The 25,766-nt window shown below is 35.8% G+C and overlaps 1 protein-coding gene across 7 annotated transcripts in view; it reads right to left on the bottom strand.

Annotated features, from left to right (window-relative positions):
- The window catches only part of disp1 (dispatched homolog 1 (Drosophila)), a 120,300-nt gene that overhangs the window by 56,702 nt on the left and 37,832 nt on the right, over nucleotides 1–25,766 (bottom strand). For 2 of the 7 annotated variants that reach the window (XM_006625987.3, XM_015350952.2), the window contains exon 1: nucleotides 241–569. The exons of the other annotated variants lie outside the window; for them this stretch is intronic. In XM_006625987.3, coding sequence (XP_006626050.3) covers nucleotides 241–250 — 10 coding nt within the window. In that variant the 5' untranslated portion in view covers nucleotides 251–569. Of the gene's footprint in view, nucleotides 1–240; nucleotides 570–25,766 lie in introns of those variants that run through there. 7 annotated transcript variants of the gene reach the window in all.

Raw genomic sequence — 25,766 nt, 5'->3', positions numbered from 1 at the left:
AGCATATTTTTAATTAATTAGTTTTAAAATATAGAGATTTTAAATTTAAAATCCATACACTTCTCACCATGTTTCCTTAAAACCCTGCAGTTCACAATCGGGGTGAGAAAAAACAACCAAATCAGTCAGGTTCTTCTTTAAAAACCCTTGAAAATTCCTTAAGGACAAAAGATGTAAATTAGAAGCATTAATTCAGCTTAGAAGCATAACAAAGAAGGACATTTTTATGCCTCAACTCACCTTGTTTCATGAAGGTCCAAAATGTAACATCTATCTCAGAGTTTTATAGTGACCGTACTGCTCTTGTGTATAAGAAAAAAAAAAGAAAGCTTTAGGTTTTCAGCATCCAATTAAAAAGGGGTTATGCTCCCGAGACAGCACTCCAGTGTTATAGGGAGTATAGGCTATTGAAAGAAGTACTGCAGCTACAGCTTGGGAGGTGGTTTCTTGCAGCACAAAAGCAAGCCAGGCTCTCTAATCACTTTTGTTTTTACAAGGGATTTCAGTAAAGTAGTGTCAAGGCTTTAGAGTAACGTCCATAAGAGCATTCTTCTTGCCTTTGTCCTCCACCTATCTCCCACCCCCTCGACCACCACCACCACCTTTCCTGAGAAGGGAAATGACACAAGCGGGCAGACTACTTTTTCTTTCGAACTCACAAAAGATGTCCGAGTGCTCGAGAGCAAATGGACACAGCCAGCAGTCCATACAGAGAGCTCTTATTTGATCTGAGACTTGCTGAGACGCTAACGAAGCCAGAGGCAGACAGGCCAGAGGGAAAGCTTATTTGAGCACAAATTTAACGTTTATTCATCAGGACGGCTTTCCCTTTGAGGAGCTGCCCAAACACAGCCCTCGCAATCCAGAGTCAATCTTTTCTTGCTGCCTCTTAGCAAACACATGGGAGCCTGGGAATTTCTCCCACATACTGATAAATCAAGGGCTGCCCCTTTCACACGCTAACCTTTAGTACCTTTAGAAGGAGATGTCAAATTTCTCTGGGACTCTCGGATTTCACATGGTGTAAATCAGTTGAGCATGGAAAAAAAAGGTGCTTTACATGTTGTAGGTACAATTATGCAACATATCAAAAACTCACAGATCATGCACCCTCCTTAGTAAAAACATTGATGGCAAACAGGTCATTGCATGCTGAAGCGAATCTGACACCAAATGAGAACATGAAAGCCATGAAAGCACCTAGAAACAATAACTGGTCTTTAACCTGTTGACATTACTGTAGAAAGACAGCCCCTATATACTGAAGTTGATTTATTTTTCCCTTCTTTTATAGGACTTCACCAGACTTTGCTAGATGTGAAGCTGAGCCCAAAGGCTCATACAGATAATGGTAAACAACGGTCATCATTATCATCATTATTATTCCTGGAATACATAAAGTAAGCAGAGTTAAAAGCTGCTGAAAAATGCTAAAAAAGGTTTATCTAAATGCTTGAGAGACACTTTATTTGAGAGCATTGCAACAAATCTATCCTCTTCCATCATTTCTTTTCTTATTTAGTGAAGGGCATCTGTTCTGACTTGAAGAAAGTCTTCCACAGGTTGGTATTATTCCCCATTCTTACTCAACAGTCTGTTACTTGTGCCAGAATGGTAAAATTCATTCATTCATTCTGCGCCTTCTCACTCAGCAGCATGAACACAGAAGTAAAAAGGGGATTAGGCTCAGAGACTTGTACTAATGTGATTGGGCTGGGAATAACTAAGCAGCGGCATTCAAATGTGTCATGCTCCCTAAGGAAGTATCTTTGCCAGAAAGCCCAAATGTAGTATTCAACAGCTGCTAAATAGGCCCAAACTTGAGTTGATATTAATGTACAACAGACCTCCCATGCCACTCCTTGTTTTCATTAAAAAGTAATGCAATTTATGAGATCTTTCATTTTTAGGAAAGGACTTTTTTTATTAATACAGTAATAAATGTAATGGCTGACACATAAATGTACAAATAACATACTTTAAAAAGTAAAGTATAAAACTGAACATTAGATGTAATATATTACCTGATTTCCATTTTTTCAATGTCTGCAGAATTCCGATCTGTAGACATAGTGCAGTTAATAGTAGCAAACATAGTAGAGCATAGCTTTTTTTCTTGAATTGTGCCTTTTCGTTTTCATGTAAGCACAGCGGAACAGAATCTGTTCAAACACTATAATTTAAACCAAAAAATCTTTCATTGCTAGCTAAATGAATAACGTAAAAAAGCCACCGTCGGTGTTAACACAGAGGTTTCATCCTATTCATTAAAATTAAAATGTTATCACCTCAAGCGGTTGAAGACATTGACTAACAAAGAAAAATGTCAGAATGAATACTGGCTATTAAAAGTATATGTTTTCAGGGGGCCCAGACATCAGTGGGAGGATGATTGTCTTCTTTGACAAATATATGCTATAAATACCCATACACATGTACTCATCTATCACAATCATCTACTGCCCTGACACAGATGGTAAACTTTTTACTAGTTGCTTTCTAAAAGATCATGGAGTTAAAAAGCAGATCCAGATAGCTAACCCACTTAACATCTCATTCCTCATACTTGTGCTCCTGGCTATGACACAAAGCCATGCATCAAAAGTAAATGGATACTGTAACAGGATTGAAAGATGGCCAAAAAAACTTCAGTTGGAAGACTACAGGAAACCACTTAACAGTACCAACCAGATTCTAAAACTTGCGTTTCTAAATGTGTTTAGTATATCAAACACTCAAATAACCTGCAAACTGCAAATAAGATGCCAAATAGGAGTACAAAGTATTACGATTAGATGAGAATACCTCCTTTATTGAAAACCTAAAAAGGGATTAATATTACTTTTTAAACATTTTGCCAATTTAAATGTGCATGAATAGATTTAACTTTGTGAATCATGCTACCATATTTTACATATGCTTTTAAAAACAATGCAGATAAAGAAAAAAATAAAACAAAAGGCTCATTGGCTACTGCTTATCTATACCATACTGGTCAATTAATCAACTTTCATAAAACTACTCAATTATACCTAATTACCCAAGTTTGATCCTAATGTCAAAAGGATTAATTTTATTTTAATGATGTCAATATATTCGGCTCCATATTGGTTTCATAAATGATGACAATACATTTCAAAAGGCTGATGTTGTTGCTTTATGCATGAACATGAGGATATGTCTCTTAGGTGAGCACTGCAGGCTGGAAATTAAAGTTTAATTTGGTATTTGGCAGGGAACACCTAGCTGAAAGAGCATCATGTTAGATATTTCGCTGTGATTTGCTTATTTGCATGTTGCTAAACATACAAATATATGCTGATGGAGAGGCTTTTTCATTTTATTTTAGCTAAATCTTTTTTTATGGTAACAATTCATTCAACTGAATGCCTCAATTGTTCAGATTCACCTAATATAATACACTGTATCACCTTTCTTTAAAAGCAAAGTGCATTTTTTACTAATTAAGAAGTTTTATCATCATTCAGTATCCTTATAGTTGCGCATAACTGTTTCTTCAGTCCCTGAGATGCCCATGTAGGCACTGGAATCAGTCTTCAATAAAGAGCTCAACAGAAGAAACCAGGATCTACTGTCCTCCCACAATGAATGCCAAATGACCAAACAGCAGTCATCAGCAATGGCTATTTATGGCTGACAAACTGCCAATACTGTATTACAGATTCATTACGCATTAAATATACAAAAATCAATATCTAGCACAAAGGCTAGCTTCCCATTTCAAGTCAAGCCAGCTAATTAAAAGATCACTCATCATCAAAAGACAGTCAATTGAGTGAGACAAATGAACACAGGAACTTCTTTTCCGAAACCACCCAAACATACCATTTTTGTAAACATAGAAAAGCATGAATACAAACCTAACAACTCCTCAATACTAGCAATCACTCATTGTTAATGTATAGACCATCGAAAAACAACAGGGTTATACATGATTTTGATAATATGATGTTATGATCTATTTATATGATGAGTGGGTAAATATGGTTTCAAATTGAAGTAAAATTAATACAAGGTTTTTAAAAATGAATTTATTTATCTGTTGGATTTTTAAAACCAGCTTGCATTTTAGATGAAAACTATCTTGCCTTGAAGTGTTGGGGCCCTCTTTAAGGATCTGGATTAATTCTCTGAGCCATTAACAGTAGAGTAAAATTATAACTGACAGGCTTATAGAATTACATCATGCAAGAGGTCAACAGGGTTTCCCACAAGGCAGAGTTTCCAAATTATAATGAGGAAATTGAAGAGGGAGGAGGGAGCAGGGGGAGAAAGTTTTGGGGGGTTGATTTCCATAATGGTGCAAAATAGAGCAGTAGCTTAATAGACATACCACTGTGGCTAATAAAATGGATTAGCCGTAAGGACTGGCACAAATCCTGCAGTTCCTCTTCTGCGTCTCACAACAGGGCAAAACATCATTTAATGTACCAGCATTTCCTCTTCTGATACAACCACAGCATTAAGCATGTTTAAAGCTGCACATAAAGCAGATGTAGTTACTCCAAATTTGATGTATTTGTTTCATGGGTTTCACTGGCATCACCATTTAGAATGAAATTTATTTAATATATTCATTTCATAATTACTTGTGCCTTAATATGCACCTTAATTTTCACAACATGATGTCGTGCTTGCTAGACTATTATATAAATTCTGTACTGTAAAGCTAATTTTTACAGCTTATACCAAATGTTCAAAGAAAAATAAATGTTCAGAGTATGCCACTCTCTTATAGCTCAGCTTATAACAAATTAATATGTTTTCAAATACACTAGTAAAAAACTAATGCTGATATTTATTCTGATTTTTTGAATGATCAGACCCATAACAAAATCAATATAAAGTTTATGTAGTCAAATCTACAGTACTTTAATCATTACTTTAAATTGTGTTGGTCAGTCTAAAACAAAACTAGAAAGATTGTCCTCAGTATATCCTGCCTAAAGCAGTCCAGAACATATTTTTTTCATTACATACTTATAGTTCATTCATGACTATAAGTCCACTGCCACAGTCTAAAATTGTAATAACTGTTTAGAATATTTCCTTGGTTAATTCTATGATGTTGGTGTTTCTCATCTATATTACAGCTAAAGTTCTATCTTACATTTTCAAAGTGAATTTAAGCAGAATAAACACTTTGCCAAAATTTTTAAAAAGTTCAACAAAAATGTTAAAAATGCTTGAAAATTTACCAAAAAAGAATGCATTCTAAAAAAGAGCTTTAATGTTTTGTCATATTAGTTTTAAGCTTAATATTAAACAGAAATCACAAATTGTATTATCAATATGCTGTAATGCTCATAGTTTACAGTTTTTAAGAAAAATATATTCTCACACTCTTACAGATGTGATCAATTAATAAATTCCCCCAAAAAACTTTGTCATTGAATTTGGCAAAATGATAGTAAAATCTCAAGATGCAAAGCATCTTTACACATACAGTATATTTACATGGAGTTAACAGAGTATTGGCTTCTATGGAAAATAAAAATATAATAATAATAATAATAATAATAATAATAATAATAATAATAATAATAATTGCTTACAATTTCTGGACACCCCACTCAAAGCGCTTTACAGGTAATGGGGACTCCCCTCCACTACCACCAATATGCAGCATCCACCTGGATGATGCAACGGCAGCCATAGTGCGCCAGAACGCTCACCACACATCAGCTATCAGTGGGGAGGAGAGCAGAGTAATGTAGCCAATTCATAGAGGGGGATTATTAGGAGGCCATGATTGGTAAGGGCCAATGGGAAATTTGGCCAGGACGCCAGGGTTACACCCCTACTCTTTTCGAGAAACGCCCTGGGATTTTTAATGACCACAGAGAGTCAAGACCTCGGTCTTACATCTCATCCGAAGGTTTACAGTTTACAGTATAGGTTCCCCGTCACTATACTGGGGCATTAGGACCCACATGGACCGCAGGGTGAGTGCCCCACTAACACCTCTTCCAGCAGCAACCTTAGTTTTTCCCAGGAGGTCTCCCATCCAGGTACTGACCAGGCTCACACCTGCTTAGCTTCAGTGGTTTGCCAGTTGTGAGTTGCAGGGTGATATGGCTGCTGGCATTACTCATTCTACCTTCAGTTTTTATGGTTGCTTAATGCATCTTTAAAAACAATGCATTCGAAGAAACATTTAGAAATGTGCAAATGCATCTGTAGAGGGAAGTAACCATCATCAATATTATACTGAGAGACACTGGAGGGAGCAAAATCTAACGGAAAGTCAGGGCTTACAGAAGAGACAACACCCCTCTCTGGAGTCTAGACAGTGCTCCCCACTGGCACTGGCTTTTTCGCCAGGTGTCCCGGTTTTCAATCCAAAGACATGCTGGTAGGTTAACTGGCTTCTGGGAAAACTGGCCCTGGTGTGAGCGTGTGCGTGTCTGCCCTGTGATACCCTGCCTCGCCCCCCATTGCTTGCCAGAACAGGCTCCAGCTCCCTCGCAGCCCTGAATGGGATGAAGTGGTTAGCACATGGATGGAAGGACTGAGGACTGAGGACTAATTCACAATTGAGAATCTGAGGGGGGAAATTATATTTCTTCTGTCCTATGGGTTGGGTAGATTAAAAAAACTTGGAAGTACAGCATCTAGGAGAGCTGCTGAGATTTTTAAGCTCTTTTTCCCAAGCTTTATGCAGAAGTAGCTTTAAGGCTCGAACTTCAGGAGGAACTATTTCCTACAATGTTTGTCCTTTATGTTTTTCTTCTAAGTGTAAAAACTCCACCAAATCTGTCGTTTGCGGTGTTTGAAATGGAGATAATCAGACAGCCTAAAACAGATTTAGGAAACACAATGTTTCAGCTGAAGGCTCCACAGCCGAAACATTGTGTTTTCTTTCTTCTCTTTTCAGCATGGAATAAACCTTTAACTTGTTCCTTTGCAGCCTACGCATGCTGATGCAGCTACCTACTTAAAACAGATTTAGTCTATTTAGTCCATGTTATCATAAGAAACTTCTATGTGGGGAATAGAGGGGACTTCAAAGCTGGCCCTCAAGTTCCCAGAGGTTAGGGAGAGACATTTTTCTGGAGATGATTTGCCTCTTCTCCCCAGAGCCACTCCTGCTGTGCACATTTACCCAGTGAGGTCATACGGAGAGCCCTCAGGCAGAGCCCAGTACTGCCAAACACAGTTTTATTAGGCATTTTTAGGAAAACTAAAGATCAAGTTTAGTGCAATAACAAAAAATGAATAAGCTTATTGCAATCGAAGTTGGTGTATTTCACTTTATTGAGCCTGAAAGGCTACACAGTTCCTCCTGCCTTATACTTTGCTCCTTAAAGATATCTGGCTTTCGTCACGATCAAAATAAATATTAAAAATATTATATTAATCCTTCACTTCTGAGCAAGGGAAATGGACAAGAATGAAAATGTTCCCAAGTACACATCACTGTTCCACATTGGATATACTATAGCAAAACATACCGACTTTAGATACAATAGCATCAATCCAGCCATTCATTCTCGGCAAAGGTCATGGCAACCCACAGACTACCCTGGAAGCACAGGACATAAGGCAGGACTGAACACCAGCATTGCAGTGCATGTGTGAACAGAAACCGGGACAATTTACATCTGCCAGTTCATCTAGTCTTGTCTTTGGAAAGGCAGAGGAAATGAGCACCCAGAGATAACCCATGCAAACACTTTGAGAAGTTGTCCCTGTCAAGAACTGAACCCAGCATTCAAGAGTTATGAGGTATTAACATATTCCAAAGGCTAAAAATGTCAAATTAATGGAAGGAAGAAGTGGAACAATGTGTACAAGCTGCTGTCTGAGAAGTAAAATAATTCCTAATAGATATAAACATTCAATTTCTAAGAACTATGTTAAAGGCCTTTCACTGTGGAAACCAAGAGATAGAGAAGTAATCAATTAATGCATAGCATTTTACATTACTCCATTAATATACCATTAAGCAGCAGTTGCTCCTCTGAACATATAAAACATACTTGACAGGAACGACTTGTTCATTTAATAATCCACAAGACCCTAGAAGGGGTAAATGCTTTTTAATTGCAAAAGTGTATACTTTAAATTAAGCATGTGCCCTACCTCCATGTAACACTATTTACTTTTTATGATGACGTTTTAGCCAAAATGATTTTCCAAAATAAGGAGAAATGGAAAGAAACAGAACATGAAAAGTTTTGCTGAAAATCATTTAAATATGAACAGACCAAACTATTTAATTTTGACTTACCTCAAGGGTTATGATGACCCCGACTCTCTTTGGTTCAGACCCAAAGGGTATAAACTCTTTCCTAATATTGTGATTTATAATGCTGGCACTAAGACAAAGATAAAGCTTCCCACAAGAGCACAGAAACTTTACTTAGCTTCTTGGACATCTCTCCAGTTTGCCTCTATTCCTTACCATATGAACAGGGCCATCTTTGTTTCATTTGCAATTCAGTTAGAATGTAGACTAATAAAAATTTCAAAGACGTTGAAAGTCTGGTTGCAAGTTCAAAATGAAGCCATGCTGTCAAGTTAACATTTAAAGAAGACTTGGAATGTAAAAAACTAAATAGCAGAATACAGTTACTCCATTATTTTTCTGACCATAAAAATAGTTATAATAAAATAAATAAATTTTAAAAAAGGAAAAATGGTATGTAAACAGTTGTAAGTAAACTATGTTCAATAATATGGCACAAGTACAATTTCTGCAATACACTCTTAAAATGAAATTAAATACTCTTGTTCAGCACCTGGTTTTAAATTCTCAGTGGTGAGCAGATTGTTGTAATCTCGTTCAGACATTTCTCAACACAATGTTAGCATCTACACTGTCTCAGTGTGTTTAGGTAGGTTTCTAGCTTCTTTCTGATGATCATGTATGTTTGCCAACTAGCCACTTTAGTTAACTAAGTGCAAAATAATAAGTTTAATCAATCCAACACAAAATCTATAAAAGGGCACAGTATCACAAGTCACGACTAGTATTTCTTGACAATGAACTTTTTAGTTCACATTGCACTAAACCATCCTGTACAACAGCTGCTGGGTTTTTATAGTGGATTAACCTCCATTAAAGGGGGTTTGTTGCAAAAGAGAGACTTCTGTAGAGGAATAACACAAATCAATTGTAGTATGTCTCTGTCCTAGACATACAGTACTACATCATGGGGAAGTGAAGACTCAGATATTTAACACTGTCTTACTGTATTTTGAGTGCTGCTTTCTTGGTTTAATAAAAAAAAAATCGAACAAAAGAATAAAAAAACACTACATCAGTTTTCAATTAACCACTTAATACATTAAAGCTGTTTACACAAGGTATTGGTCCAGCTTGTTAAGACCCCAAGTGTCTAGGGGTAAAGGGGTGTAACATTTAGGATAATTCTTTTGGAAGCAGGTGGGTTTTGGTGAGGGACTAGGAAGTATGATAACAAGGGTAAGGAACTAGAGTGGTGCCAAAGGAAAGAAAATAACAAACAAAATGGAGCTGGCTAGGACAGTGAGGGAAAGCTAATCTGACTACAAAAGAAAACCCGAAACACACGGTCTTCGGCGTCTTCAACACCCTAGCTAACTGCACTGACTACCCAAAACCATACAAGACAAATGGCACTCACCCGTACTAAACTAGTGTACTAATACAAAATCAACGAAGTGTGTAAGTGTACGCAACAACCTAAACTAACCTTATATACAAAAGTTCACACAAAAACACAAGTGAACCAGGAATACAAATAAGGGAAAAAAAGAGTAATCAACAGGAGCAGGGTACAAAAGAACACAAAAGTTGAACATGTAACACTGGGGCAAGGTAATGGCAAAACAAGGATGAACACACAAACAAACGAAAGTTGTCCCCTGCTCCCGCCTCTCACTCCTCCTCCCTCCCAACCTTTGTTCTCCCGCTACTTTACCTTTGCCTACTGCCCTGTCTCTCTCACACCTGAAGAAGGCTCCACGGCCGAAACGTTGTGTTCTCTTTCTTCTTTTTTTCAGCATGGAATAAACCTATTACTTGTTCCTTTGCAGCCTACGCATGCTGACGCAGCTACCCACCTGAAAGTATAAAGAAACTAACAAAAAAACAACAAAGCCGAAGCTATACAAAAATACACACACACAAAGCAAAACAAACCAACAAACGAAGCTGAAGCAATAACCAGAAGCGAAGCGAAGCGATAACCAAAACCAAACGGGACCGAAGTCAAACGAAAGGCCCCTCCTTGCTGAAAACCTCCATGTTATAAGCTGAATAAGATGTGTTCTGATTGGCTGAGAACTAATTGATGATGACATCATACTGAAAGTGTGGTGTAATGGTGGGTCAATGGGGAAGGGAGAACAATCAAGGGTCAGCAGTGTGGACATAACAGAAAAAACACACAGAGAACACACACTGGGACGTAACACAGCTGCAACACAACTGATAAAAGTGTTACAAAGTTCAAATCAGTGTTGGTGAATCACACAAAACACTTCAAAATATCAGTATCAAAATATCAGCCGTATCACTCTGCAACTCACAACTGGCAACCCACTGAAGCTAAGCAGGTGTGAGCCTGGTCAGTACCTGGATGGGAGACCTCCTGGGAAAAACTAAGTTTGCTGCAGGAAGAGGTGTTAGGGGGTGCTCATCCTGCGGTCCATGTGGGTCCTAATGCCCCAGTATAGTGACGGGGAACCTATACTGTAAACAGGTGCCGTCCTTTGGATGAGACGTAAAACCGAGGTCCTGACTCTCTGTGGTCATTCAAAATCCCAGGATGTTTCTCGAAAAGAGTAGGGGTGCCGGCGTCCTGGCCAAATTCCCATTGGCCCGTACCAATCATGGCCTCCTAATAATCCCACTCTATGAACTGGCTTCATTACTCTGCTCTCCTCCCCACTGATAGCTGATGTGTGGTGAGCATTCTGGCGCACTATGGCTGCCGTCGCATCATTCAGGTGGATGCTGCACATTGGTGGTGGTCCACTACCTGTAAAGCGCTTTGAGTGGAGTGTCCAGAAAAGTGCTATATAAGTGTAAGCAATTATTATTATTATTATTATTAAAATATATTTTTGCTCCTTCCATAGTATCATTTGGATTCCAATGACTACTCTCTGCAGAGCTGGAGACAATTGGCAAAACATGCTCAGATTTGTCTCTTCCTATTTCTTTAATAGATCATTTCACTTCATAACTTCCTGTTATTAGTTTTTCAAAAAATTCTTGCCTACTATAAAACAGAGTTGACCTACTTTTTCAAATTAATGTTTTTTGTAAGAAAAATGTTAGCAAAGTTATAATAAAGAGTTCTTGGTGTTACAATATAAGCATTAGATAAACATGCATAATAAAATATTCTAACATTATACTGTTAAACATTTATATGGATAAAGAATAATTGTGGCATTCTACATTGGCAAATTACATAATTTTCTACATTACTGAACATAGCTATTGCTTCTTTTGCATAATTGCTATATGGAAACATTTAAGAATCTTTGGGTATGGGACGTTTTTTTTTAATAAATAACAAAATTACTCGGTATTCTACTATTAATGGTGAAAATGCCTTACATTCAAAACTAATCTAGTAAGTCACAAAGGATGGAGGCTTCAGCCGAATTAAAATCAAAGTTATGACTTTACATTTCATTTTAGAACTTGTCACTTGTAGTGTTTTGATAAATTACAGCAAAAACAATCTTTTTTTATCATCAGAAAAGACCTGTCTGCATGTTATGAAGCTGTCAAAATATATTATGGCAGGGGAGATTTTAGAAGTAGGAAGGCATAGAGGTCATTGACACACATGATTTGGGAGAGACAAACTATTTATGGTAATGTAACACATTGGCTGTGCTCTTCATCTTTTAAAAAGCAATTACAGCACTACACCATTAGGATTTACAAGGCATTCTAAATCACACCACTGATCTGGGATTTGGTGGCTTGTGCTCACAGAATGGGAACATTCTCAGCATCAATGGTACAGTAAGAGAAAACTGTGGTGCCCCTCACTCAAGCCTAACAGATCTAACTTTTCAATCCGATTGGTTTACCATCAGTCAGACAATTATCCTTGGGAGGGTTTACACCTTCTACAGATATTTAACAACTGACTTCAAAAGGTAGTAAACTGCTCATCTAGGGACAGTAGGTAGACTAGTAAAACAGGGTACTGTCAACAGAGCTACATTATGGAGTCAAACCTGCTGGAAAGGACTTGAGAGCGCATAGTGTTACTTTATTGCAGTTCTCCCAAACAGATCAGATACTTAAGCATTACATAAAGACAGATCAAACCAAGACAGTTCTATAAGTGAAATGCTAACCAATGCAGCAGAATCAATGTCTCCCTATAACACAACTCCCTTTTCACCTTCTGGAGTTTTCTACCCATATGGGATCTAGCGAAACTTTCATTTCCTACTCTGTCTTCTATTGTTGTGGTGCCTACTAAATATTTACTCTTCCCAGAATCCTAAAAAGGGATAGAGGGAACCCCCTTTGTAATGCTAGATAAGAAACACTAGTCCTCTGCCAATCACAAGGTTTAAGCAAATCCCTCTAATTAACCATCTAATTCAGTGGCAAATTAGAGGACACCTTTATTGTGAGTTAGGATGACTTTCCGAACTTTGAACTGGGTTCACCACCGCCAAATAAAGATTAAATTACTTAAAAGCAATGATAAAAGATATAAGGTCTACTTATAAAAACGTTAATGGACACTGTATTTGATAATTACCTAATTTGCTAATAAAACAATGAAGAACGTCAAAGGCAAACAAAACACTCCTGCTACTAGTAATTACATTTTTTAATTGAGCATTTCTGTTCAGACAGTTAAAGAATGCTTTAACTATTTATGCACTATTTTAGCATCTAGAATCCTCTTGTAATTTAAAGAATACCCATAGATATATGCTACATTAGGCATTCCTTGGTTGAGATTACCTATTTAAATCTGAATTAATACTTGTATGACCCGTAGCTTAAAGTAAAATACAGAGCTTATTCATTTAAAAAATGTTGCAAAAATGAAGATTCCATGGATGCGTTAAAATAAGATTTGTTTCTAGTATTACTTTAAACTTTAAAATATGAAAAGCAAAAAGGTCATTCATATATTGTCAGTTAAGGTTGTGTAATTTATTCCTTCATATACATAGAACTAAATAACCATAAACCCTCACTTTCACAGACTAACTGGGGAAAGGGTGTCCTTAAAATTACCGATTTCTCAGCCCAAAAACACACCCTTATATATGAACTATATATACTTATACTACATATCCTATCTGGATCTTTTCACATTTTTAAAAATTGTAATCACATAAATTTAAAAATGTTCATCTGTCATACATATACAAAACATTTTTATTTTATGTGTTGTAACTATATACAATTTGCGAAACGAAATATACCCATTGTAAACAGTTACAGTGCAAAGAATTAAGGCAATGGTGCCTTAAATGGCTCCACTGATACTCCTGAAATGTAAACTTGCTTTATTATTTGTACATTTCCCCATTATTATAGGAAAAGTCCAGTATCTCTGGTTTTAAAGACAAAACTCACTATTTACCAGATTTTGTTTGTTAAATATAAAGTTTGTTAACCAAAAGTTTACTGTATTGAACAGAGTGTAATCTAAAGCAGTGGTTCTCAAACTGTGGTACACCTACCGGTAGTGGTACGCGGAGTCCCGCCAGGTGGTACACCAAATGACCCTGGAACTGTGTCGAGTGCGCTGAAAAATCGGGATGGGTTTTCATATTTTGTATTTTAATACGTGTCGAATACACAGGCTACGTACTACGATACAGTGCGCGCTAATACTTCAGTGGACACAATATATACTCTGTAATTCTATACCACTCTATAGAAATGCGTGCTACGGACGCAAGTGACCAATTGTATTTAAAAAAGCTACTGCATCTCCAGCAAATAGGGAGGAAGGAAAATGTGCGAGATTTTGGAACAATGCCAATGTTGTAAACACAGGAATGCATAGAAATACGTGCTACGAACACTGGTAATCTTGTGAGCACAGGAGTGATAGATATCTTGATGATAGAAGTTAATTTGAGAAAAATACACTGAGCGTCTCTGTGTTTCGCTCCCATGCACATGAAATAAAAACGGAAATGAAAACAGAAACGCGGAAAAATGCAAGCTTGCGGATTGCTAAAGCAGGTAAGCCACGCTATTTTTGAAGAACCTTATTTACCGTTGGCAAAAGAGCTGACATGTATAATGTCTGGAGAAAAAGCTGCTAAACAGCTCGACCTGCTGTCCCCCCCTGAAAGACACAGTCATTCATAGAATTATTGAAATGAAGGATGATATAAAAAGTACGCTGATAGAGTGTGTTAAGATGAGCAGATGTTTTTCACTGCAATTAGATGAGTCTGTAGTCGATTTGGCCAATTTGCTCATTTACATTAGATACGAGTTTGAGGGTACGTCCCATGAGGACTTTCTGTTCTGTAAGCAGCTACCCACAGGAACTACAGGAGAGCACATATTTCAGCTTCTGAATGAATTTATCGAAGAGAATGGCATCGACTGGATAAAATGTGTTGGAGTTTGTACAGACGGTGCTAGAGCGATGACAAGCCGACATAATGGTGTAGTTGCACGAATTAGAGAGGTTGCACCAGAAATTAATGGACCCATTGCAACATCCACCGCGAGACCTTTGCCGTCAAGAAAATGCCTGATGATTTAAAATCTGTTGGACTCTGTTGTGAATTGTATCAAGGCTCGAAAAATTAATTCACATCTGCTTTGCTCGACTAAACAGGCTCACCCCTCTCACTGAAATGGTGCATTTTTATTAGTCGTTGTTACTGTTTTTTTTCTGTAATACACTTTGAGAAGCCACCTTAGGCGCTATATCAAATAAAGTTTATTATTATAATAATATTTATTATATGTATGTGTGAGTGTGTGTGCACGTGCGCTCATGTTGGTCATTGAGAATTTCTGGGGTTCCTATGAGATGATGACTTGTAGGTGGTACTTGGATGCTTTGGTTGGATCAGGGGTGGTACAAAAAGTTTGAGAACCACTGATCTAAAGCATTCAGGGTTCATCTCATCTTTGCATTAAACTGTAGGCTTTCTTTAAAATGGACGTTTTTACACCTTCAAAAAATTTTCTTTGCAGTACATGTACTGGATTGACAATGACACCCATTTGAATAAATGCCTGATCTGAAAGGGTTAATTTTTCTGAGCAGGGATAACAGATAAAAACTATTGCAAGCTCTTGTAACTGACATCAGAAAGCCCTGTCTGAGACAATGTCCACAGAACAAAATGAATAAAACACAGTGCTTAGCTTATGTCAACAATTTCAAAGACCATTAACTGGCAATTTTTCATTTTCTAGTTTCCTTTTATTTTGAAAAGAAAACAATTTCCTGAAATCTCAAGCTGTCCCTCCTTCACAGCCTGTTGAATGTTCCAAACCACAGTCAGTATTAGATGGCCAAAAGTAAAAAAAAAATGAAGCTTACAGGCCTGTAAAATCTAAAGAAAATTCCAACTGGAATGATGGTTTAGTATTTTCTATTGTTGAAAATGCTCAGAAATATACAATCAGTATCCTGCAATAGATTTTTGTCTTTCATTCCAGCAGATTCAAAGAGAAACCTTTTAGGTTTTACTTTTTAAAGAGAATTAATTTTAACAAAGATCATAATAAAAGCTTAACCATGCTTCTTTGGTGTTTTAAATGTACTAGCTGAAAGTCTTGTTTACATTATCTACATTGAAAAATTAAAAAAATAAATTGCATTAAAAGTAAAAAATAATATATTTGCGTGTATTATCTATTTACCTATTATTTATTTATTCTGAAAATAATACATTTACTTAAAATGTACACATATAATTAATGTACATTCTATAATCTAACAGTGATAATAAGTAAAGCATAGCTAATTTATAACAATGAATACACAGTGCTGACACCTCTGTTTCAGTTATCAGGTTTCAGTTAGATGCTGACCTGAGAAAAATAATGGTATATCAACTGCTTAAGTGGAACATTTTAAAAGAATTGTGTGTAATAAAATTAGGTAAGACAGTAATATATATATGTAAAAAGTGTTTTATACAAAAATCATGGAACCTTTCCACATCTCCTTTGTACCCACATCAATGAAGCAAACTTTCAATATTAACATTACAACTAAAGAAGTCAATATTTAAGCACTACTGATAAAAGAAATCCTTATCATTCTAAATTTTCAAAGGTTTTTAAAACTAGAAAAATGATCAGAAGTACAGTTTACATCATGTGCCATTGCTTCATGAGCACACAACATGACAGTCAGGACCAAGAAGGCAGCAAAGCAGCTATTTGAAAACAGAAAGGATTTCAGTAAATTCAAGTTTTACATGTTGAATCTATTAACAAGTGAAATAGTCTTCAACCAGTGGGAAAAATGTACATACAGAAGTATCCAGAATTTATTTGTAACTACAAGGGAAAAAAAGAGCAGCTTATCTTGTACAGTATGTGTCAGTAGCAAAGTAGCCAATTTACCTACACTTAAACCAGAAGTCTATTTTGACTTCTATTTTGAAGTCTATTTAAACTCACTCAAAGTTAACTTTCCAAAGATTTGCATACTAAATGATTTTCATCCTCTATATTTGAACAAAGTTAGAACCTCAATCACAGCATCTATGTACAAGCCAATTCTATCTTTACAAATTAAAGGACAGTCCTGAACAGACCTAGTGAAAAGCCGGCCACTGCACTAGAGCCCTGTATACTGGCAGAAAGAATTGTGATCCACAGTTCACATGCATTTCAGTTTCTGAGCAAGTACTGGAGCTTTATCGTTAGTTTAAAGCACACAAATGTATGTACAATGCAAAAGCAAGGTCTAATTCTTTGAAAGACTGTTATAAAGATAATGAGCATAAATATGAAGTGTACTGGAATGCATTTTAAAACTGCCAGGAAACTATGTTTTATATGGCTTTGCTATGTGGAAGATTTTTTTTTTGGTAATTATAGATTTTTCAGTAATTGAACTGTCTCTGGTCCAAGCTACTAGGGCAGCTGAATTTTAAAATACAATAGTAATTGCAGCCTTGCATAGAGCCTTTAAGGTATCAAGTCACAAGGCTGAATGAAACTTTGCAACGCAACTAGTGTGGCATTTATTTAAAACAACCTGGGGGGTTTCCATCATAGAAACCAAACTTCCCCTCCGATCACCCACATAACAGCTGTTAAGTTACCCAAAGCACAAACATTTGGGAGAAAGGAACACTGTTTAAAAAAAATCACATACATACATTGCTTTGCAGTATGCAGCCTGCTTGTCAGCTGCAATAATGTCTTAATGATGAAGTTCCTCCATTGTTGTTCATACAGAACATAAGCAACACACAAGAGAAGCTGGTACCAGTGTTTTCCACCAGTGTTGAAAACAAATAGCACCTGCTTTCTAGACTACTGATAACCACAAAACATACAAAGCAAGGTGCTTATTTAGAAAAGGGCAGCACTGTTCAGCCCTGCATCTCAAGTGTCACCTAGTCAAAATTACTTATACAGCCACAACATTGACTGGAATTCTAGGCAACCATTAAAGAAAGAACAAACAGGTGTGTGGAGACCATGAAAGAATTAAACAAGTCAAAATATGGGGAAATTAAATAACTATTGGAAATAACCTGTCATCTAGTTGAACACACATCTCCTGTGCTCAACTAATAAAGTATATATTAAAAACTACCACCATTTAGTCCATCAAAAGAAACAGTGATTTTACACAGTGACAGACTTTACTGGTGGGTGGGTGGATCATATAAAGATTTTATGTTACTTATGGTGGCATTTTACAAAGTATACGGCACAAAGGGCATTTAGAAATCTTAAAATTAATTTAAAAATGCAGTTCCCTGCCTGAGCCCTTCTAAAAATCAGTTGTCACTTCAGATCTTGGGTTTATTTATATAAACCATTCTGGAGGCAAAGATGTGATGGCCAGATTTCCAATTTGGTATCCTTCATGCTTTTACTTTGGCTTAATATTAATTTTAAAAGAAGTAGTGAACACACAGAAAATGTTTTCAGCCACAATTTGAACATCGAAGTATTATGTCAACTATAAAGATGTTTAACAGCTCAGAAAATAAGTGTCCAATTACTGACTACTAATGAGCCGTCTGTGTTATCCCTAATACTTTTGAAGCAATTCTCATGTATTATTGTTAAACATTAGGAATTCCTTGTAAGAATGACTTAGTATAGTGTGGTCACTACAAATGAAGTGAATGTGAATATTAATTAGCTGTTTCACATTGCTAGAAAGCAGAACCATCTAAACAGACTTCTAATTCCCCTTTGTTTATATATGATTTGCTACAATATGAAAAAAAAAAAACATTGGCAAGAAAACCAGCTGATGAAATGATACGACTTGGCAAGCCCCAGCTAACAGAACTCCTAGTACTGTTTTTAATTAATTCCTCAAATAAGATTATTTCTTCCTCATTAAATCTGCTTGATAATTGACACAGTAAATTACTTTAACATGCAAAATTAGATTTTCAGGCAGTTTAAAGAGTGTAACCAATATATGTTTCTATTCAATTTACAGACAAGACTATTAAAGCTTTATCTGTATAAGATGTTTTGCTGTTTAACTGTTCAAAGTACTGCCTGAACTTTCATCACAGTATGTAAACCTGGAACATGAAAAGTTTGAAATGAGTGAACAAAAAAAATGAACTTAGATTCAGCCTGCAAAACAGCAAACATAAAACCAGTTCAATGGGAAGAGGACGTTTACTACAAAAAAGGAGTCTCTATTTTTTATTTTAAAAACAAAGCTGAATCTGAGGTACCTACATTCATAGCTTGTAATTGAACATGTTCTACACTTTCACATTTTTCAGTTTGCTGGCAGTCACGTTAGCTAATTATACTTTACCACCATGATTGTTATTTACAATGTCAGGAAATGCTAAGTCTAATGCTAAGAAATTACATGCTATTAGATTCAGGGCAATTCATCCATGCTGTCTGAAAGCAGATGGACCAGATTACATGCTTTCACAGTTCAATTTTATTCAAAAACATACAGTAAGTCACTTCGATCACTTTTTGCTTAGTTTTGAAAAAGAAAAGAACAGTCTGATGCAAAACATATTTAAGATTGGTTTCACCAGTCAACCTCTAATACCTATGTGTGGTAAGAATAAAACATCATTTCACAGATGTGAAATGTGCTGTGCATATATGAAAGTTATTAACCCTATATGTTTCTGGCTTGTGACCTAATTGTAGGTCATTTCTTCTAGGTAATGCTGGTCATTCTTTGAATCTATTGTATAAATGTTTGGGGTCTCCAGAGTGACCAAACCGGTAAAGTCACTCAGTTGAAAGCAGACTGAGCTGTAAAATCCAGGTGTCAAAATTCAGGTCACTGAGGCGATTCTGACCAAATTAATCCAAGTGAAAGTTGAATGTAAGCCATGAAAAAAACTGGGGATTCTAAAAATCAGGTGGATATAACAAAATAACATCTGGCAAAAGATTAAAAAAGTTTCACGTAAGGAAAACTTTTTACTGTAAATCTGTGGACATGCAGTAATATATAAAATGACTGTCACAAAACTACTGTATAAAATAAATAAATTTTAAAAATCAAAACATTTTGATGTCGGATCATCACCTATTTATTTAAGCTTGCTTAAAATGCAGGGCAACCATTTTTTCTAATTGCCAATTCAGGCACGCACTTAATCCCACCCATTAACCTCTGTTTGGACCTTTTTGAGAGTTAAATTTTTTTTTAAAAAAGAACTAGAAAACTGCAAGCAGTGTCAAAGTCCCTATCAGGTTCCTATCCACTTAGTGAATTCAGCTAGTTAGGAAATTACAAAAAATCCACCTAATGTAGTCCAGCTTGGTTTAATTGCTCTATTCAGTGACATGCTAACACAAGTTACTGAAAAACTAGCTCCTACAAAACCACATTCTACAAAGATGGCATGACAACATATTTAATTATTTGTGGAGGAAGACTGTACTTTATCTACTGGCCTATGAAAAACATACTGTAATAAGGTTAGCAGGGATACCTTGCTTTTAAGGTGACCTGATCCTATACCAGTTTTCTGAAGAGCACTCACACAAGTCCTATACGTATCAAATACTCAAACCAGCTTATTCTCCCTTGAAAAATGTAACACACAAATTCAAATATTCTACACCAATTGATCAAATTAACGACTACAGTAGGTGACCCCACCTCCTGAATTCATGGCAGCTATGCTTTCATAAAGTAAGTTCAAGTTTCTTTCATTTTACTGCTGTGGATGTTAGACAGAGGCACAACACTGGAATCTTATTAAGGTCCTTATTAAGGTAGTTACAGATTTCCTAATATCTTATGACTCTGCGTCATATTATATCATTTTCCTTATGGATTTATGCAGAGTTTTTGTCCCTTGATCTATTCTCCATCACATAGTTCCTGGTTTCACTGTAATGCTCATAATACTTAAGATTTATTCTCATATCAAATCAGAGACTGTGGCTATTACTGCACTTCACAGGTGTTAATATTTAGATGTTATGCTAATGTTATGCTCATAAGCTTCCATCATTATCTTAAATTGCCAACTTCAGTGTTGTTGTCATGGCAAACCTTTCTTGTATAAAATTCCTAGGATCCCGAGTTTCCAGAAATAAAACTAGCAACAATCTTCCAGTCATTGCCAGGAGGCCTAAAAATAACAGGCATACAGTAATACTGAAGTTCTGTCCACCAACACTGTTAACAATGTTTATCCTCACAGACATAAGTAATGTTCAAGATAAGATTTCTTGTCAATGTGTACTCTCCTGGCTTATTTTAGTTTTTGAATTGGGTGGTTTAAAATATTTGCCTTTACTGTTTACATAGCACAGTTTTTATAATGGCCTCACTAAAAATATGTTACCATAAGGTTTCTCGTTATTAATTCTCACACAAAGGCTGACACACCTTTTTCTTTCATTTGTAGAAATAGGTCATTTGTAAACATGATTATGATGGCCTTGTTATAAATGCGTCAAGAATGATTCTTAAATTCGTTATCACTTCTATGAACAAAAAAAAAACATTACCCCAAGTCCTGTTCAACCAGTCAATAGTAAAATGTGGAAATATAGATACTACATAATGGGATGTGACATCTTAAACCAAAGTGATAATAAAAAAAATTGAGTGTTTATTTATGGTATTTTCTCAGTAATCTACACTCCCTGGCTGTGAGAGAATCATCAGACTTAAACTTCTCATACATACAAATGTTTCGAAGCTGCCAGGGAAACTGTTTTATTCACTGAAAGGCTTCACACAGTAGCAAACATCAGAGGGTATTCAAAATCCATCTGAAAAGTATATTACAGTTATGTTAATGAACAGACAGAAAAACTACTGTACAAATCTGGTGTTAAACCTTTATATTTAATTCATATTCTTTCCCAATGAACACAACTGTCCATAGTCTGTCACATGCATCTGATCTCGATTACCTCCTACAAACACAATGCATTTTCTCCTTCACTTATCTAGTTCACGTGGATCTTTGGAGAGTCCATTAAAAAAAACAGGAATACATTCCTAAGATGAAGCGCAGCAGTGAGTGTTCTTTGGGAGTAGCTGGGGAGAAACAAAACGAGAGCTTTACTTTGGCTTACATTACTGGACTGTAGGAAAAAAGCATTTACCTTCTGCAAGCCTTGTTTTAACTGCTTTAACGATATTCTAATGTGAAGGATTCACAAATTCAAGATTCCTTTGAGACGGGTCCACTGTAGGATATTAAACTATTAAAGCCAATTAACTTCATGAACTACTTGTCTTCATGTAATGATCTTTCTCTTTATCTACAAGAGGAAGAATGTCCTTCTTTTGTACATTGTTTCAAGAATTTAATTTGACTACATAAAAGGTTTTTTTGGGATAAGGCTTCAATGAGAAAATAATCATGAGAGACCAAAATGTATTATCTTGGTTGCATAGCTAGGCCATGTATGGGCAGATTCTGAGTCTTTAAGAAGGCCTGTTCATAAAACAGAAGACAAAAAATATGCCTTTTTTTGAAGCATAGTACACTTGGATAAATGGTGTGCTTGGACATTTTACTGCATGGATTTCCTTCATCACTACCTGAAGCACTGTTAAAGCTAGGTAGATATCCATGAAGGAATCCAAACAGTGCAGATCCTGTGATCACTTCCACACCTTTCACTGCCTTGTTACTTTTACAGTAAATTAATCTCAACCCCTAAACAATAAGTATCAATTTGACCAATATGTGATTTATTGTAAATGTTCTACTCCCCTCCCCAAAGCATGTACAAAACTGCATCCATTTACAGCACCAGATCTGCAGACCTACAGAAATATTAGGGCATAAAAAAAAAAGATTTTCATCTGTCCTCATAAATTTATTTTCCTCGGAATTTCAACTGACTCATCACTCTCACCATGGATAAAGATTTAAAGTTCTTCCACAGAAACCAAAATGTGGTGGGACAGTGGAATGTGTGGTTCCATCCCTCAGTATAAAGATAACTCATTCACAATAGCATTAAAAGCACAAAGTTAAGCAATATCTTTCTGAGCTCAATGTGCACAAAAAAACATGCTCCCAAAGGCGAAGAGAGGAATCTAAAACGCTTTACCCAGGAAAACAATTGAGCCACTATAACAATGCCAATTGTATTCACATTCAGAAAGATTTTCTGATCTTCATGGTATTTCATTTCAAAAGAGAAACATTTCTTATTTCAATAAGCAAACATGCAACATCAAATAACAATGATCTAAATGTTGCAAGTCATCACGTTTTTACTGCAAGGCATTCACCATTCTTGCTTGTATTTTAAAAGGTATTCCAATGGCCTTGTTGTTTACTAGGACCCATTTAAAATTGTGAAGTGCAGCCTTCTGTGCACTCAACTGTATCAGACCTTGTTTAGAATTCCCAGAGCAGGACAGCTAAGCAAGCATCCCTGTGCCCAAAACAAATCCTTACTGTGGAACGCCCCATCGGAAGAGCATTACAGCTATGAACAGCACCAGCACCTCAAAGGAGAAGGCAAGATTTTCTTTAGCATTCAAAACTTTCAAATGCTTTCTAAATAATTTAATTTATAAACACTTCAGCAAAGTAAACGTTAAATCAGAAGCAAAAAATAAAATTAAATAAGTTAAATTCAATTAAACACAAAAATAAGTGTTTTAAGAAATGTCAGTATAGTAGGAGGTACTGTAGAATAAAGAATACAGAAAATGTACCATATATAAGCACCACATCTCCGCCGAGGTAAAAAAAAAAATAAATAGCACATTTACATGTACCAAAATTAACAATGTTAAATATTACTAACATATAGCATTATAAAGAAAGAAATATTAAAATCAAATACAGCAGCCGTAAGAAATGGACACAAAAAGGCTTGAAGAGATTTAAAGCAAACAAGATAATCAAAATTGCAGCAGACAGTAAGATCAATCCTCAACCATATACTTTACATGTATACGCCTAAAAGGATTTAGTGTTGGGTTTTAGATGGGTACCTAAAATTGTAAAAACAGCAGCACCAAATTGACAATTACGGGATGATAGATTTTTTTTAAAAAAAAGGGTAAGTAGGCTTGTTTAGCTAGTTTAAAGAATTTTATTTCACCACAATGAGTGCACAATGACAATGTGATCAGTATCAAACTTCTGCATAAAACAGCAATCTTCCCCTTTATTTTTTTAATCTATTTTTAATTTTCAGAATGGTATTAACCAAACTGGATTTTTGACACCAGCAACAATAAGACACAAAGTTTCAATAGTTTAAAAAAAGACATTTAAATAGTTCTTCAATTCCAGACAACCTATTCTCGATTACATTTGCTTGTATTACAGAACTTACTGTATGAAAAGTATCTGGTTGTGGATTACAGAATGCATAAACTCAACATTTTCAACGTGAATTGCCATGAAGTAGAATAGATGAGAGTGCATCAAAATGTTTTTTTTTTCCCCAAAAATAAAGTTTATCTTTTAATGAAAAGCCATCTTTGATTATTTTTGGTTGGAAAACATAAGTTTACCATTTTAATCTAATTTTACCGTTTTACAGAATTAATGTATAATAATGTTCAAGTATGCAGCTGTGTCAGCATGTGTAGGCTGCAAAAGAACTGAAAGGTAAAGAAAAGAAACACTACGTTATAGCTATGAACCCTGCTTCAGGTGTGAAGGAAAGAGTGACAGTAGCAAACTTAGTGTTTTGCTTAGTACTTTAGCTTACAGCATAATACTGTAATGGTACTGCTTCTTATTTACAATTTCAACTATATATACTGTAACTTGTAACTTTGATACAACACCCTTATGGTGCTCCTCTTGCACTGAATAGGCAGAGAAGTCACAATTTCTATGCTGGTTACTTCCTTGCCTTGCAGCAGTCATTGTATTGCTGTCTCATTGACCTCACTGGGGGAATGGCATTCAATGCTTTGATGAGCTTCCACTCAAGCTCTGCTACAATTTGGGGTTGCCTTCAGAGAACACAACCTAAGCACTATGAACAGTCACACACGCCCAGACATGCTCAGTTCAATTTAAATCATGATTTGACATTGATACTGAGCTTCGGTGTGTCTGGGAGTAAAACAATTGTGCAACTGATTTCTAGTATTAGGCACTAATACTGTTGTGCCTAGAGAGAGTTGCTATAGTTCTCTAAGCATTTCAGAAACCATTAACAGAAGCCATCTTGGATAGATTGTACAAGTCACTGTCCACCACCTCAAGAAAGTCTTGTGGTGTCACTGGTTTTTCAATCTTTCTGATCACATGGAAATATCTTGCAATATGTGTCAATGAATAGCCTACATGTATGTGTTGCAGAATTTAATTATTCTCAGTTTCTGAAAACTGTGACGCTGCAATCAAAAAACAAAGTGAAAGATTTAGACCTTTCTTCTCATCTGATGAAAAAGTGCATAAATACAGGAGCTACACATTAAGCTTGAACCGATTGATCTCAGAAAATGTTCTATTAAGGCTGTTCACAAACTTTCCAACCTATTTATCGATGTACACTGTGCATTTGGAAAAACAGTTTAAAATATGTATTTCTGTTTACATGGATTGCTTTGTAAGCAATCTATATTATTGGTTTATCATTATTATCTGCAGGAGAATCTGATAACATCCTTGTTGTAATTGCAGGACCAGGACCAATAAAATAAACCATCTTCATAAAATATCCACATGAATGTATTAATTTCTTGACAAAGTGGAAAGTATTGTTGGCCACAGAAATCTTCACTGCAACAGCACTTTGGTTGAAAATTCAGCAATAAAATGAAATAGCCGACTCAAGATTTTCATGAATATCCTACTGTGAATGAAACATACATTATTTGATGAAAGTTATGCCTTGTAACTAAGCACTTTATTATTGAATTAAAAATAAAACTAGAAATTATAACAGATACTGTACATACTATAAAGGGTCACATACTCAGTGGTCATTCCCATCAGGAATCTATATACTGTGCTCACGTTAAGTGGAAGCCTCATTATGCCATGCAGTTCTTGAATGACATATATTCCCCATAAGAATTAAACATAATTAAACCTAAGTAACTTAACTTGCAATACTTACAATGGAAACAATATGCAAAGAATCATTCTGTGACCTTGGCATGTACATCATTTTC

This window comes from Lepisosteus oculatus, chromosome 2, assembly GCF_040954835.1.
Source record: "Lepisosteus oculatus isolate fLepOcu1 chromosome 2, fLepOcu1.hap2, whole genome shotgun sequence".
In the NCBI taxonomy this organism is placed as follows: Eukaryota; Metazoa; Chordata; class Actinopteri; order Semionotiformes; family Lepisosteidae; genus Lepisosteus; species Lepisosteus oculatus.
Note: the sequence above shows the minus strand (reverse complement) of the source record. Positions and strands in the feature narration are given on the sequence as shown.